Below are 12,875 nucleotides of genomic sequence, written 5' to 3' on the forward strand. Positions count from 1 at the left end.
GTAACATCTTAAAAAAACCTTGACAATGTCAATAGGCAAAAACTATTGGCTCTACCAATGCTTGTTATTTATTCAGTGTGTTGTCCACTGCATGGCTTAATAGGTGCTCTCCCTTATTGGGCTTTTTAAAGATGTTGGCCTGCACCTCATGCTTGAAACTTGACAGCCGCAGCCAGGTGTGTCTCCTCAGAGTAGACCCTGTGACCAATTGTTTGCTTGCTGTATCTGCGGCGTCCAATGCAGATCTTAGGCAGGAATTGCCAATAGTTTTCCCCTCTCCTAAGAGGTATGCCACCCTCTTCTGGTATGTCCAGGAGGTACTTCATTGTATGCCCCACTTACTTCCATTGTTGATGGACAAACTGCTTTAGCGAGGCACTGGGAGTTCGCAGTCCTCCACTGTGTTGCTGCTCCTCTTTCAGTGTTTAGGAAACCCATTTCTACCATCCTGCTGTCTTCCTCAGGGGGTGGCCCTTTCTAGCATTGGCCACTATGATGGAATCTGCCGTTGTATTGCCCCTCATGTATAAGGGGTCCTGCGATGAATGTTCAGATTTTTTTCTCCACCCTTGGAATTAGCGATGTTCAGCCCGTCGGCTCCTTGAATGCCTCCCTTCCTTGATCTAAAACGCTTGGTAGCAAAGGGAGCAGGGGCAGCCAGCAAGTATTACTTGGAGGTAAGCGGGGGCCCATACACAGATGCATGCTCACTCACACCCATGCATCCACGTGCACATACCCATTCACAACACTCACTCACAAATTCAAACACATTCATACATACATACATGCACGCACCAAATAGTCAATAAAAACACAACATTTACCTGCTGTAGCTCTTGGGATGGAAGTGTTGGGACGGTTTGCCCCTAATTCGTAACAGAGTGCGAAGGGGTCATTGAGAGTTGCTGACCCCACCCCACTCTGTGATGAGGTGGCAGTGATTGACTGAGCCCTGAGCACTTCCGGGCTTAAAATTGAAAGGCCCAGGTATGAGGCTATCATTGAAGCTTCCCCTTGTCATGAGAGGGAGGGCCTCGAGGACCATTGCCGAGCTAAGGAAGTCACATCCACAGGAGCTCTAACATCCTTAACCCAGCAGCAAAGTTCAGCTCACAGCCAGGGACCTTCCCCTTTAGTGTATGTCTAGCTCCTGACTTCAACTGATCAGAAACTAAAGACCTTTGCTCAGCCTGATGGACATTCTTTATGTTCTAAAGGGGCAGGTGTGGCACATTTGCCTTTAAGTGGGAGCCACTGCGGATAGGGACAACTGCTCTGTGAATGTAAGAGAGTCTTAAGAAGGAAGTAAAGGTGTGTCTTTCTCTTCCTAATGCTGGACCCCATAATGGTTTGTGGCTCTTGTGTGCATTACACATTGCAATGTCATCCGGTGAGGAAGGTCTCGATGGCTAAGAGTCATTCCCTCATTGGTGAGTCAGCATTGAGGTCTTGCCACTAGTCACTGATGCTTTAGCCATCTTGCCTTGGAACATCCCCTTGCCCTGAAAGTCTTCTTTGTTGAATATTATCTCCTGCTCTTCCTCCTAAGGCATAGTGGGCGATTCAAGCTCATCCTGTGCATCCTCCTCCTGATTCTTCTCCCCCATTGGCATTGAAGAGATTCGAAATTCTCTCATGGCTGAGGTGAAATCCCTGTTCTAATGCAGGATTGCTGTCATTTCAGCATTGAAAAGCCTTTTATTACACTTGACCTCGAGCGCCCTCTGTCCAGCTCCAAGCGTGGGCAATGGTCTTTTCTTTGGGTTGGGGTGTTAACGCTCACCTCCTTTGTCCTGTAGTGCTCCCAGTCATCTTTCGAGCCTGAGTGTTTTTCAGATCACATCTTTTTTTTTTTTACTTCTGTTTGGTCGATGAGAGTTTTGGCATCGAGGCAATCTTGTGAGGCTTCAAGTACGAAGGTTTTGGCTTGGCTCCACTATGGGCCATATGTATCAAGCAAAGTCGCATTCGCAAAGGCCGAGATTCGCAGAATTTCGGCCTTTGCGAAAACGCTAAATGGTATGTATTAACCCCTTCAGCGCGGTGCGAATTCTCGCGCTGTGCTGAAGGTTCTATTGAGCCAACGGACTCATGACGGAATGGTTCCGTCATGAGCACAGGTCAACCGACGCTCATGACGGAACCGTTCCGTCATGAGCACCGAAGGGGTTAAGCAAAATCTGGTGCAAAACTTTTGCGATTCCTTATTTTGTAATTGCATTTAAGGAATCGCAAATTTTGCGATTCCTTAAATGCAATGTATGAAGTCAAAAAAATTTGCAAAATGTCCTTAAGGAATGGCAAATTAGTTGCGAATTCCTTGAAAAATGCCCATTTTTTTATTTTTCAAAGTGCCATGTGACGCACATACATGCCCTTAGTATGTGTGCCACATGTGCCACATGTGCACATAATAATACAGTCACACACATAAAATGATGGAGGTACATTATGGCCTGCAGGTGATGAATTTTGGGACTGCTAGGACTAAATTAGCAACATGGATGCAAAACAAGATGGACAAGGTCCTACATGGATGGCCACCAATGTAGCTGTTATTAATTCACCTTGTCCATCTTGTTTGGCCTCCATGTTGCTAATTTAGTCCTAGCAGTCCCAAAATTCATCACCTGCAGGCCATAATGTACCTCCATCATTTTATGTGTGTGACTGTATTATTATAATGAGTGAGCTTGTGAGTGAGTGTATGCTTTAATGAATGACTGTGGTAGTGTGTGGGACACAAATACATGCTTTGCTCTCTGTGAAGTCCTATTGTAATTCACTGTTGCCCATTTTGTGTCTTACCCAATACATGTATCTAAATATGAATTAGTTTCTCATTAATAAATCAACTCTATTTTTCATAAAATGGTGTATTCTACTCGTCTGATGTATTGTTGACTCTGATACGATTTGCTGTGTCACCACCCCCTTATCACTAGGATCCCTCCTTTGGGACCTATTAATTAATATTGGCAGGGTCCCCTCGTTCTATTCAGCAATGCAATACTCATATCCATGCACAATTCCCACAGAGAACAAACTATCGTTAAGGGTAAAAAATCTATTTCATTCTCCTATTTTGGGAAAAACACTGAGGGCCTCATTTATAACGCCCCTTGCACCACTGGAGTGTCACTTTTTTGATGCTTCAGTGGCGCAGTGTGCTGGCCCATATTTACAGGGTCACGCAAAGCCACAGTGGCTTTTCATGGCCCTGTAAATATGGTACCCTCGTACGCAGTACTCTGCTTAAAAGGGGCGTTCCATGGGTGTTGCTGTGGGTGTTCAGACTCAACACTCATGGAATCCCAGATTTACAAGGTTTTGTAAACCAAGGAATCCACCAGATTCCTACGCCTCCCCAGGGAAGGCGTAAGGAGGGCACACCGAGGAGAAATACCTTTATTTCTCCTTGTTTCTATGTGTGCCGCATTCTGCAGCACACTAAGAAAGAGGAAACACCTCTTGTAATAGTTTTTGTGCAGGAAAACAATCATCCCTGTAACACAGGTAGCCTTGTCCCATGGCGCAAAGGTGCCTGAATTGGCGCATGGCAGCCCATTGTGAGACAGCACAGGGGCAAAAGATAAGAATGCTCCCTTTCTCATAGATCGAGCGCATTCCTGCCCTTTAGACACAGGGCAGCACGGCAGGATTCCTTGCGGTGCAGCCCTTTTCGTAAACCTCATGAATGAGGCCCTGAATGTGCATTTCTTCTTGGGTCCAGCCTATCGGTCTCAGAATTCAATCACATATTCTCCATTTCACATGGTCGTTGTTGTCCCACTCGATAGCAGACTCGGTAACCCCATGCAAATGTCCCGCTGTAGATGCTACACAGTGTCCACTCTTGTAGTAGGAGAGAGGCCTAGGACACTGAAAGATGCTGAATCAATAGGGTGCTTTGGACATAGTGCTAGATTTGGAGAGTTTCTGTGCTGCAAACCTTGTATATCTGTAAATGTAGGTGGTACACTAAAGTATACCAAAACATGATGGATGGAATGCTTGAATTAATCCAGCCACTGGTGATTACTTGGGCCTTATCCCAGTCTATCGTTATTTAGCACTTCAGGTTGGATCCAGCCAAAGCAAATCAATGTTGACCCTGCTCCTATTGGAGCAGTCCAGCTCGAACTGCAAGCCATTTAGGAAGCCCCCTATTCTGTCTCCATTGGTGTGTGGAGTCCATTTGCTTTTTAGGCATTACTGTCTGCCACCAAGGGACAGTCCCAAGATATGTTTGCATAGCATGCATATTTGTCTGACAGGGAGGCACAGAATGCACATGTGTGTGCTGCATGTAAGATTGCGCGTCAGAGGGAGATTGCTTGTGTGCGCTATATACGTACGTCAGTGAGGTAGAGCCTAGTCAGAAGGCAGGGTTGGAAGACTATGGGTGCTGGAGGCATGGTGTAATAGCTCCAATCGAGTCTCCATGCACAGGTTCATTCCTTCAGTGTATGCAATGTGCCTTAGAGAGCAAATTAGGAAAGTCATTCGGTGTACTCATCACACATGCACTGTACCTTCTTTTGATGCTTTAAAAAGCCACATATACAAATCATCTATACATGCTACTGTCAAAGAAAGAAAAAACATTTAAAACCCTTATTAAACTACATGCAGATAATAACAAAGTCTCTCTAAAATAACTAAAGTGGTGTAGGAGCGTTTACTGCATAACATTCACATTCCGCAGCGCATCGGGAGAGAAAGATAGAAATCCTGCACCAAGTCCCAAAAATGTCCCCTTTCAAGGGGAAAAGACCGGAGGGGGTAGCAGAACTTCCTGCCCGCAGGAGAATTAGAGTCTTTCGGTACCAGCCCGGTACTGTGACTTCCCACAGCCTGCCGCGTCCCTAACACGTGGCCTAGACAGTGTGCACAGTGAAGCATGAGGGACTTTTAAGTGTGGAAATATTTACAGTACTTTCGGAGAAGGGGTTGAACAGATGAGGTCTTTGCAAAGACTGGCAGCATATTTCTCTGGGGCTTAACGAGTTCTCAGCATCCTTTATGGCAGCAACGAACAGAAACGCAAGAAGGTGCCAGGTGATCAAGACTCATATTGATGGATGCCAAGTTCCTAACAGTTGGCTTTGCAGATGCCTAGTAATTTAGAGCTGTATTAGTAAACACCAGGTGTAGGAAAGGTGCTGCAGGTGTTATGAGTTCAATAACTGTACTGGTAATCGACAAGAGTCAACATGTCTACTGGTAGGCCACAGGACATCAGGAGGCATATTTGTAGGTGCAAGCCGATGGAGAGGTGTTGCGGCATACAACAGTTAATCGACAAACTTAGGTGGCATGTGATTGACAGCTCTATTGGCAGGATCCAGGTGACAAAAAGCTGTAAGAGTAGGCACCAGGTGATCAAGAGATGCATTGATACGCGCTAAATGATCAAAAACGGTATTTGTTGATAGTGGTTATCAAGAGCTCACCAACTGGCACCCGATGATTAAAATGTACACTGCTTGGCATAGAGGGGCAGGATTATTGTAAGCAGTGCCGATTGTGGACAGGTGATGGAAAACTGTATCAATTTACAGCAGGTGATCAAGAACTGAATTATTTTGTGCCAAGTGACTGAGGGGCTGGTACCATGCCATTGAGAGTGGTAGTGCTGACAACAAGTATACAATGGCTGTATTGGATGGCACTAGATAATAAAGGGCTTATTGATTGGCTAGAGTAGATCGAAAGCTTTATTGTTTAGCACCGAGTGACAGAAAGCAGTATTGCTACACAAAGTGTACGAGAGGTGTATTGGTTTATGTCAGGCATTTTAGGGCTCTACTTGTTGGCACTCAGTGAGTAAAAGCTGCAGCGATTGATAGCAAGTGCAAAACCTGGCAATTGTTGCTGTGTGATCAATGCTGTACTCACTGAACACTGGTCACTGGACGTATGTGAGCTGGATGGCTTGGCAAGAGGTCAAGAAAGTACAAGTTATGCTTATATTTACCAAAAAAAGAAATTTGATTCATATTTCCCAAAAGCACCTACACAAAAGAAGAGTTGAGGCTTTCACTTTCAAGTTAGCATTGCTGTTGTTCAGGATAATCTGTGATTGGAATCCAAACTCAAACAGTCAAGGACTTTCACGAAAAACATTCATTTCGGAACAGTTCGACTGAGAAGCTGTACCAACTTGTCAGAGGGCAAGAAACAGCTCGGAGCCAAACCAAGGCATGCCCAACTCTTAATGAAGGGAATACTAAGACATACTGCCCAATGTCCTATCAGAGCACCAACTTCCTTCTAAATATTCTCTTCTTGTAGGCCTACCAGGCCAACACTCTGCATCAACATTCTGCGTCTCAGCTCCGAGAACCACTGTCGGGTATCATCAAGAGCTTAAGAATTCAATGTTAACAACAGTGTTAGAAAAGAGCGTAGGCAACTCATCAGGTAGTGGATGAACTTGGCAAAAAAATTATTTCTTCCCCCTGCCTGGTCAGGAGCTACATTTAAATGTCAGTAGTCGAGACCCGTGTGACCCTGGGGTCTGAGTCGATCTCATAGCGGTAGTGGTAGCTCTCCATCAGGTCATGGCAGCCATCTCTCATGTTTACGATCCACGTCTTCATACCTTTTCGGTTGAGGTAGAGGACAAACACGAAGACCAAGCCTACAATGCCCAGCACCACACCAAGGAAAACGTAAGAGGTGTGAAGGACATCCTCGACGACATGGCAGTCCAGTTCGGTCTCACCCAGAGCCACCAGTGACACATTCCGTAGGTCCTCGGGGTAGGCACAAACCAAGTGCTCCACATCCTGCACCTGAGTGCTGCTGTTGAGCCATGCAGCCAGCTCCTCGATTTCACAGTCGCACACAAATGGATTCTCTTTCAAGTAGAGGTGGAGCCCCTGTTGAGCAGCTAGATCCCCCAAAGCACCAGCACGTAGTGTCTTAAGGGCATTCAGAGTCAAGTCAAGGGTGTCCAGTTGCAGGCCGGCCAACGTGCCATTTTTGACACCCACCAGGGAGTTGTTTCGCAGGTCCAGCTGACGCAGGCTGCTCATGCCAGCAAACATGCCCTGTGGCAGATACACAATTGCATTGTCAGCCAGCTCTAGCGTTATCAGATGCCGGAAACCTCCTCGTGAAAGAGCGGTAGCCAAGTATTGGATGGCAGAGGAGTTATAGAGTGCACGATTCAGGCTAAGCTCCTGGATGGAGTTGTTGTTTGGACCAAAGGCGTCTGGGTGGATCTCAGCCAGTAGGTTGTTGCTGAGGTCCAGGAATCGCAGGTTCGTGAGTGAGGAGAAAGCCTGGGACTCCACAATGTTGATTCTGGAAAGACAAAATAATGAACAAGAATGAGAAACAATGCAACTTTAAAATCAGCAGACATGTTGGACCATGCTTGGACCTTCTAGTTTCTGGAGTAAGTGACCCCTTGGGTCACTTACTCCATTGTACCTCCACACCATTTAGCTGAAGGATATCACATCATTTAGTGATACAACATGGTATCTGAATCAGCTTTGTATAAAGTGGTTCGGTCCTGTAAGATGAGAAGGGCTGGGAGAGAGTCAACCATTAGCAAGGTTGTAAACACAGCAGTATCAGCCTCTGCATTTATTCTCCCAGCAACCCCACCATCACCTTATATATCCTTATCATCACACATATCAACAAGTATCCAAAGTTTTCTAAAAAAAAAAAAAACAGTATGCCTTTTTTCCCCCTGGCCCGGCAATATCTCCAACCTGCCCCTACCCAAGAATCACTGGCAACCAATGTATTGCCAGTCTCCCCGCTACGCCCCAGAAACCACAGCCTCTCAATACACAGTATACTAAGCATCCCTGTATCCCTGGCCTTCTAGTGTCATGTGCCCTCAGCACTTGCAGTCTCCTTGCAACACTAGCCTCAAGATCCACTACCATGCCTGCACCCAAATATCTCTAATTCACCATCATAGACTACATCATGCCCCTGGCATCTCTAGCCTCAAAATACAGCCGCCTCTCCTGCACCCCGGCAACTCTAGCCTCAATATCTCAATATACAGCTGAATATATATGCTTTATCTCATATCCGTCATTACTTCTGCGTTTTATTTCAAGAGCATAGACAGTGTTTTACACTTACATCAGTGGTTAACCATGCTTCCGACACAGGAAAAAAAAATGCACTCTCTGCGATAATCCGTTCAAATAGAATACCTAGCAGTGTAGTTTTTCAGTTTACACAAATTCATATTAAATTGTGCAGCACTACAGTTAGTAAAAAAAATGTCTATTACTGATCGCCACTTGTGCATAAGAGACAATTAGACGTGATTTCCTCCGAAGATTTGTAGCCGAAGATGCCATCTTGCTCTGGTTAGTGTCGAAAATACACTTTCAAGCCAACATAACAAAGACTTTCTAAGTCTCGTAGATACCTTTTGCCCTTAGATTCCTTCTAACTGCTCGAAAAAAAGGAATAATTTACACCTGCATATTATAACACCTTATAGAAGTGCCATGCATTTTGGCATGAAAAAATTTAATTTTAGAGTTGTGCATGTGAAATCTGAACTACAAATCCAGTGCATTGTGGTCTGCTCAAGAGCTCACATTAAGATAGCAGTGTCAATTTTGACACCGGGCCTTTAGCCTTGGGCGATAAACCAACTGTATCAATTATGCAAATCTAAAACTAGACTAGTATAAGAGTAAAATGAAAGACACGTTTTAAAATCTTTTTGCTCAGTGAGATAAATGGTCGCTGTAGACATCTTATTATCTGAGAGAATTCCTGGCCGTACTTGGGACCAAACTCAACTTTTAATTTTTTTAAAGGTCAATAAATCGATTACCAGTATATTGAGTAATAGGAATACCGGATAATGAGAGCACTTCGATACAGGAATAGTGCCACAAGAAGCCCCCTCTATAAAACCTAATTATTGGTGCAAAGATGCCAAATTATCGGTCGCCTGCTTGGGGTGCGGGAAGTTGTTACCATTTACCTTTACTTGAAATTTTTCCTAGGGCGAAACAGTTGTCTGTATTCCATAATTGATACTAAATTTTATTTGAGAACAAAGTAAATTCAGGCCCAATTTGGCAACCGAAATAGGGCACTGGAGGAAACACACTAGGGTACTGGTTCGTAAAGGTGCACTGTGGAGAGGGGACCTCTATGGGTCCTGGGTACTACTTGCTGAGGGTGATACAGTGAGGAGGAATATCCCTTCTGTGAGGAGGAATATCCTTTCTGTGATCTGGCAACCCAGGTCAAAGAGGCCCTACGCACTACACCCAAGGTCAGCACAACTCTGTTAGGAGCTGGACATACAGCTTGCACCAGATATGGGGGATCCAAAAGAGGTTCCCTCAAAATGGGGAAAGTTTTGTACCATCCTAACAGCCATTGATGAGATCTGTGATGCCTGTGAACTAAAGATTGATACAGTGTTCATTGAACTTAATCCCTCTAGGGCAAACAATTTCAGGCAGAGTCATTGACGTTAAAACCACCCCAGCAGCAGGGTAAACCTTGTCACAAGACATGTGAAAACTAATCCTTGAACTCACAAAGCGCTCCCACTTCTGGTGTATGGGGAAGAGAATACAAAGGATGCTCCAAGCGAAAGAATTTGAGGATAATAGCGCTACCAGAGAAGGCTGAGGGTCCAAGTATGAAACTGAATCTCAAGAGGTGGCTCAGCACCCAGGTTGTATGACAGGGCCTCTTCAGGTTCCTCTCCTTCGAGAGGGCATATAGGATTCCCAAAGCACTGCTGTGAGCCAAAGCCACACCACACCCCGTATTGGCCAGACTGCTTAACCGTACGGACTGTAGAAAAATGTAGAAGAACACCATGCCAGACACCTTATGAACTGCAGTGAAACAAGGTATTTTTGTTGAACTACTTAGTAGTGGTTCTGCAACACCGCAACATGTTCCTGTATATGAAGCAAGTCCTCTGGTCAGTAAATATCAAATACATTTTTCCCAGCCAAAAATGAAAAACCTAGTTGGGATAGAGTCTCACTTCTATATGGCTTTGTCACCTGCTGGAGACTGGGCCAACAAATGGACAACAGAATGCAATATGGTGGTATTACATACAAAAAGACTCAGACTACCCAAGTAGTGCAAGAGAAAACTACACACAGACCAATTGCAGAGCAAGCATCAGCTAAATGCAAAGAGACACCGACACAAGATATGTCATGGCAGACAAAAATGTCTGGAGACACTGCAGACTCCTCCGAAGATGGTATGATAAAGCCAGAAGCAACAGAGGTGAAAGACTCAGACTAGAGCTAAGAGTAACTTCCAGCTATACCACCAATGACAGTAGATGACTTATCAGACAGAATAAGATACAGGCCCCAGGGAATGCTAGATGAGAAATGCATAAAATCATTATATTCCGGAGGATGACACATGACAGGGTACAGGTACACCATGAGGCAGAGGTGCACCGTGAAAAGTCACACTTATGCATGGCTGCAATTGATGAGGAAGACCTTTGTTAATGTCTAAACAGGTTATGCTTGCACAGTTCAGAAACAGACTGTGGACAAAGGGGTCTGTTAATGATGTATGTTACAAATTGACAGAATATGTGCTACACCACTAGAAGAGCATGTAGGAGTCTTATTGACAGCAGCGATGGACTAGTAGCCAACATTATTGTCTGGGTTAAAGGAGGTAAGGAGTTGGGTGGATGGCTGCAAAGTTAATAAGGATACAGTTTACAACTTCACACTGTGGCGTGGCTGAAAACATAAACTCATTACTTGAACTTTGTGGGGCCTTGGTAATTTTGTTAAAAGATAAGATATATGCACACCTTTGCAGATGTGGTGTTGACATTGCCATGTTTGCAGGAAACAAAATGCTTACTTACCTGTGGGAGCAGTTTTGCAGCTTGAAGAATTTTCTGGATTTACATGCTGGGCATTATTCCACTATCTAGTGGTTGGGTCTGGAATTCTCCTATTGCATATTGGTTATTTCTTCCTTGTCTTTTTTATTTTTCCCCTGACGGTCCCCACCATTTGGGATTTTGTTCCAATCTCTCTTGGCATCAGAAACCCTCCCCGGAAGTCCCCACATTTGGTCGCCATTTTTTTATGCTTTTTTTTTAATGACCAATGGGTTTCCTTTGGCTGTTACACCATAAATGTTCCCTGTTCACTTTTCTCGCCTAATTTCCTGGGGAGGCAGGTAGGTTGCATGTGAATCCAGAAAATTCTTCAGGCTGCAAATCTACTGCTACAATTAACCATTTTGTTTTGCAGTATGAATCTTTTCTGGATTCACATGCTGTGCACTGACTATGTAGCATTTTTTCCATTGTGGTGGCTGGGCTGGAGATGGGGTTGAGCTTGTAAACAGATGTTTCAGAAGTCTGTCCCACTTGTGCCTCTCTGTTCACCTGTGCATCACTGAAGTAGTGTTTTGTGAAGGTGTGTACTGATGACCATGTGGCTGCCATACATATGTTGTTAATTGGAATGTTAGCCAGGAAGGCTATTGTCGCTCCTTTCTTCCTTGTCAAAAGCGCTCTTGGCTTTGTCTCCAGCTGTATGCCTGCTCTCTTGTGACACATTTGAATTGTCGGAGTTATCCACCTCGCAATGGTTTTCGTGGTAACATGTTCTCCTTTGCTATTGTCTGTGAATGACCCGAAGAGTTGTTCCCTTTCCTGATTGGCTTTATTTATGCATAAAGTTTTATATAGCGCATTTTCTCCATGTAATATATTATCACCCTGTGGGAATCCAGTGTGTGCAATGCTCTTTCTGCCTGAGTCTTTGGCTCTTTGAAAAAACTCTGTATTGGAATTGCTTGGTTTGTGTGGAAGTGGGACATGACCTATGGGATGAAGCGTGTGTTGGTTCTCGTGACTACTCTGTCCTTGTACATATGGTTCCTATATGGTGAGTGCTTGCAGCTCGCTTTCTTTGTGAAGCAACGTCATGGCAATTAGATACATGTTTTTTAGCATGATGAATTTCAAGGCAGCCTTGTGGAGTGATTCGATTGTTTCTTTAATCAATTGTGTCAGCACCCCTTTGATCATTGGGCTGTGAAGAAGTTTCAGCCTATGCACCCCCTTGTTAGGCTATTATCCCTGCTAAATGTACTTTTAATGATGCATAAGTTAGTTTTCCCCCTTACAGATGTGTAAGATATCTGATCACCATAGTCTCACATGTCCTCTCCTGAAATATGCCAAATCTCTGGCACCATTGTGTGCATCTGTCTAATATTTTCTAGTTGTTGGTTTTCTGGCTTCCATGAGGACTGCCATCACTTTCTCTGGCAGTCCCTGGTGACCAAATTCTATGCCCTCATAAGCTAAGCCTTTAGACTCAATGGGCCAGATTCACAAAAGATCAACTTAAACCAAAAGTCTAAGTTTACTAGTAGTAAAGTTAGACTTTCTTTCTAAATTAGACTTCTGGTCCAAACTTAAGACCAAATGTCTAACTTTACTACTAGTAAAGTAAAACTTTAGGTCTAAACTTAGATTTCAGGTCTAAATTTAGGCTTTTGGTTTAAGTTTACCTTTGTGAATATGCCTCAAAGTGTTTGATTCTGGGTGAAGAACCTTCCCTCCTTGCATGGAAAGTAGGTCTCGTGGTAATGGTCATTTCTTAACTCTGTATGCCATCTCTATCGGATCCGAATATCAAGTTTGTCTTATCCACTGAGGGACTGTGAGAATGAGTGTCATATGCAACCACATGCTCTTGTTTATCACCATTGAGAGTAGCAGGATAAGGGGAAAAGTGTAAGGAAATTTACCAGACCAGTCTATCAACAGAGTATTCCCTAGGGAATGAGGGGTATGGGCGTCTGGGTGTGACGCATTGCCATTTAGCATTTTCTGGTGT

The 12,875-nt window shown here is 44.3% G+C and overlaps 1 protein-coding gene across 1 annotated transcript in view; it reads right to left on the reverse strand.

Annotated features, from left to right (window-relative positions):
- Positions 1 to 6,466: 6,466 nt before the first annotated feature.
- Positions 6,467 to 12,875, reverse strand: part of LOC147733039 (trophoblast glycoprotein-like) — a 36,054-nt gene continuing 29,645 nt past the window's right edge. The window contains exon 2 of the mRNA XM_086957597.1: positions 6,467 to 7,317. Coding sequence (XP_086813723.1) covers positions 6,489 to 7,317 — 829 coding nt within the window. The 3' untranslated portion in view covers positions 6,467 to 6,488. The remainder of the gene's footprint in view (positions 7,318 to 12,875) is intronic.

This window comes from Lissotriton vulgaris, chromosome 2_1 (genome assembly GCF_964263255.1).
Source record: "Lissotriton vulgaris chromosome 2_1, aLisVul1.2, whole genome shotgun sequence".
In the NCBI taxonomy this organism is placed as follows: Eukaryota; Metazoa; Chordata; class Amphibia; order Caudata; family Salamandridae; genus Lissotriton; species Lissotriton vulgaris.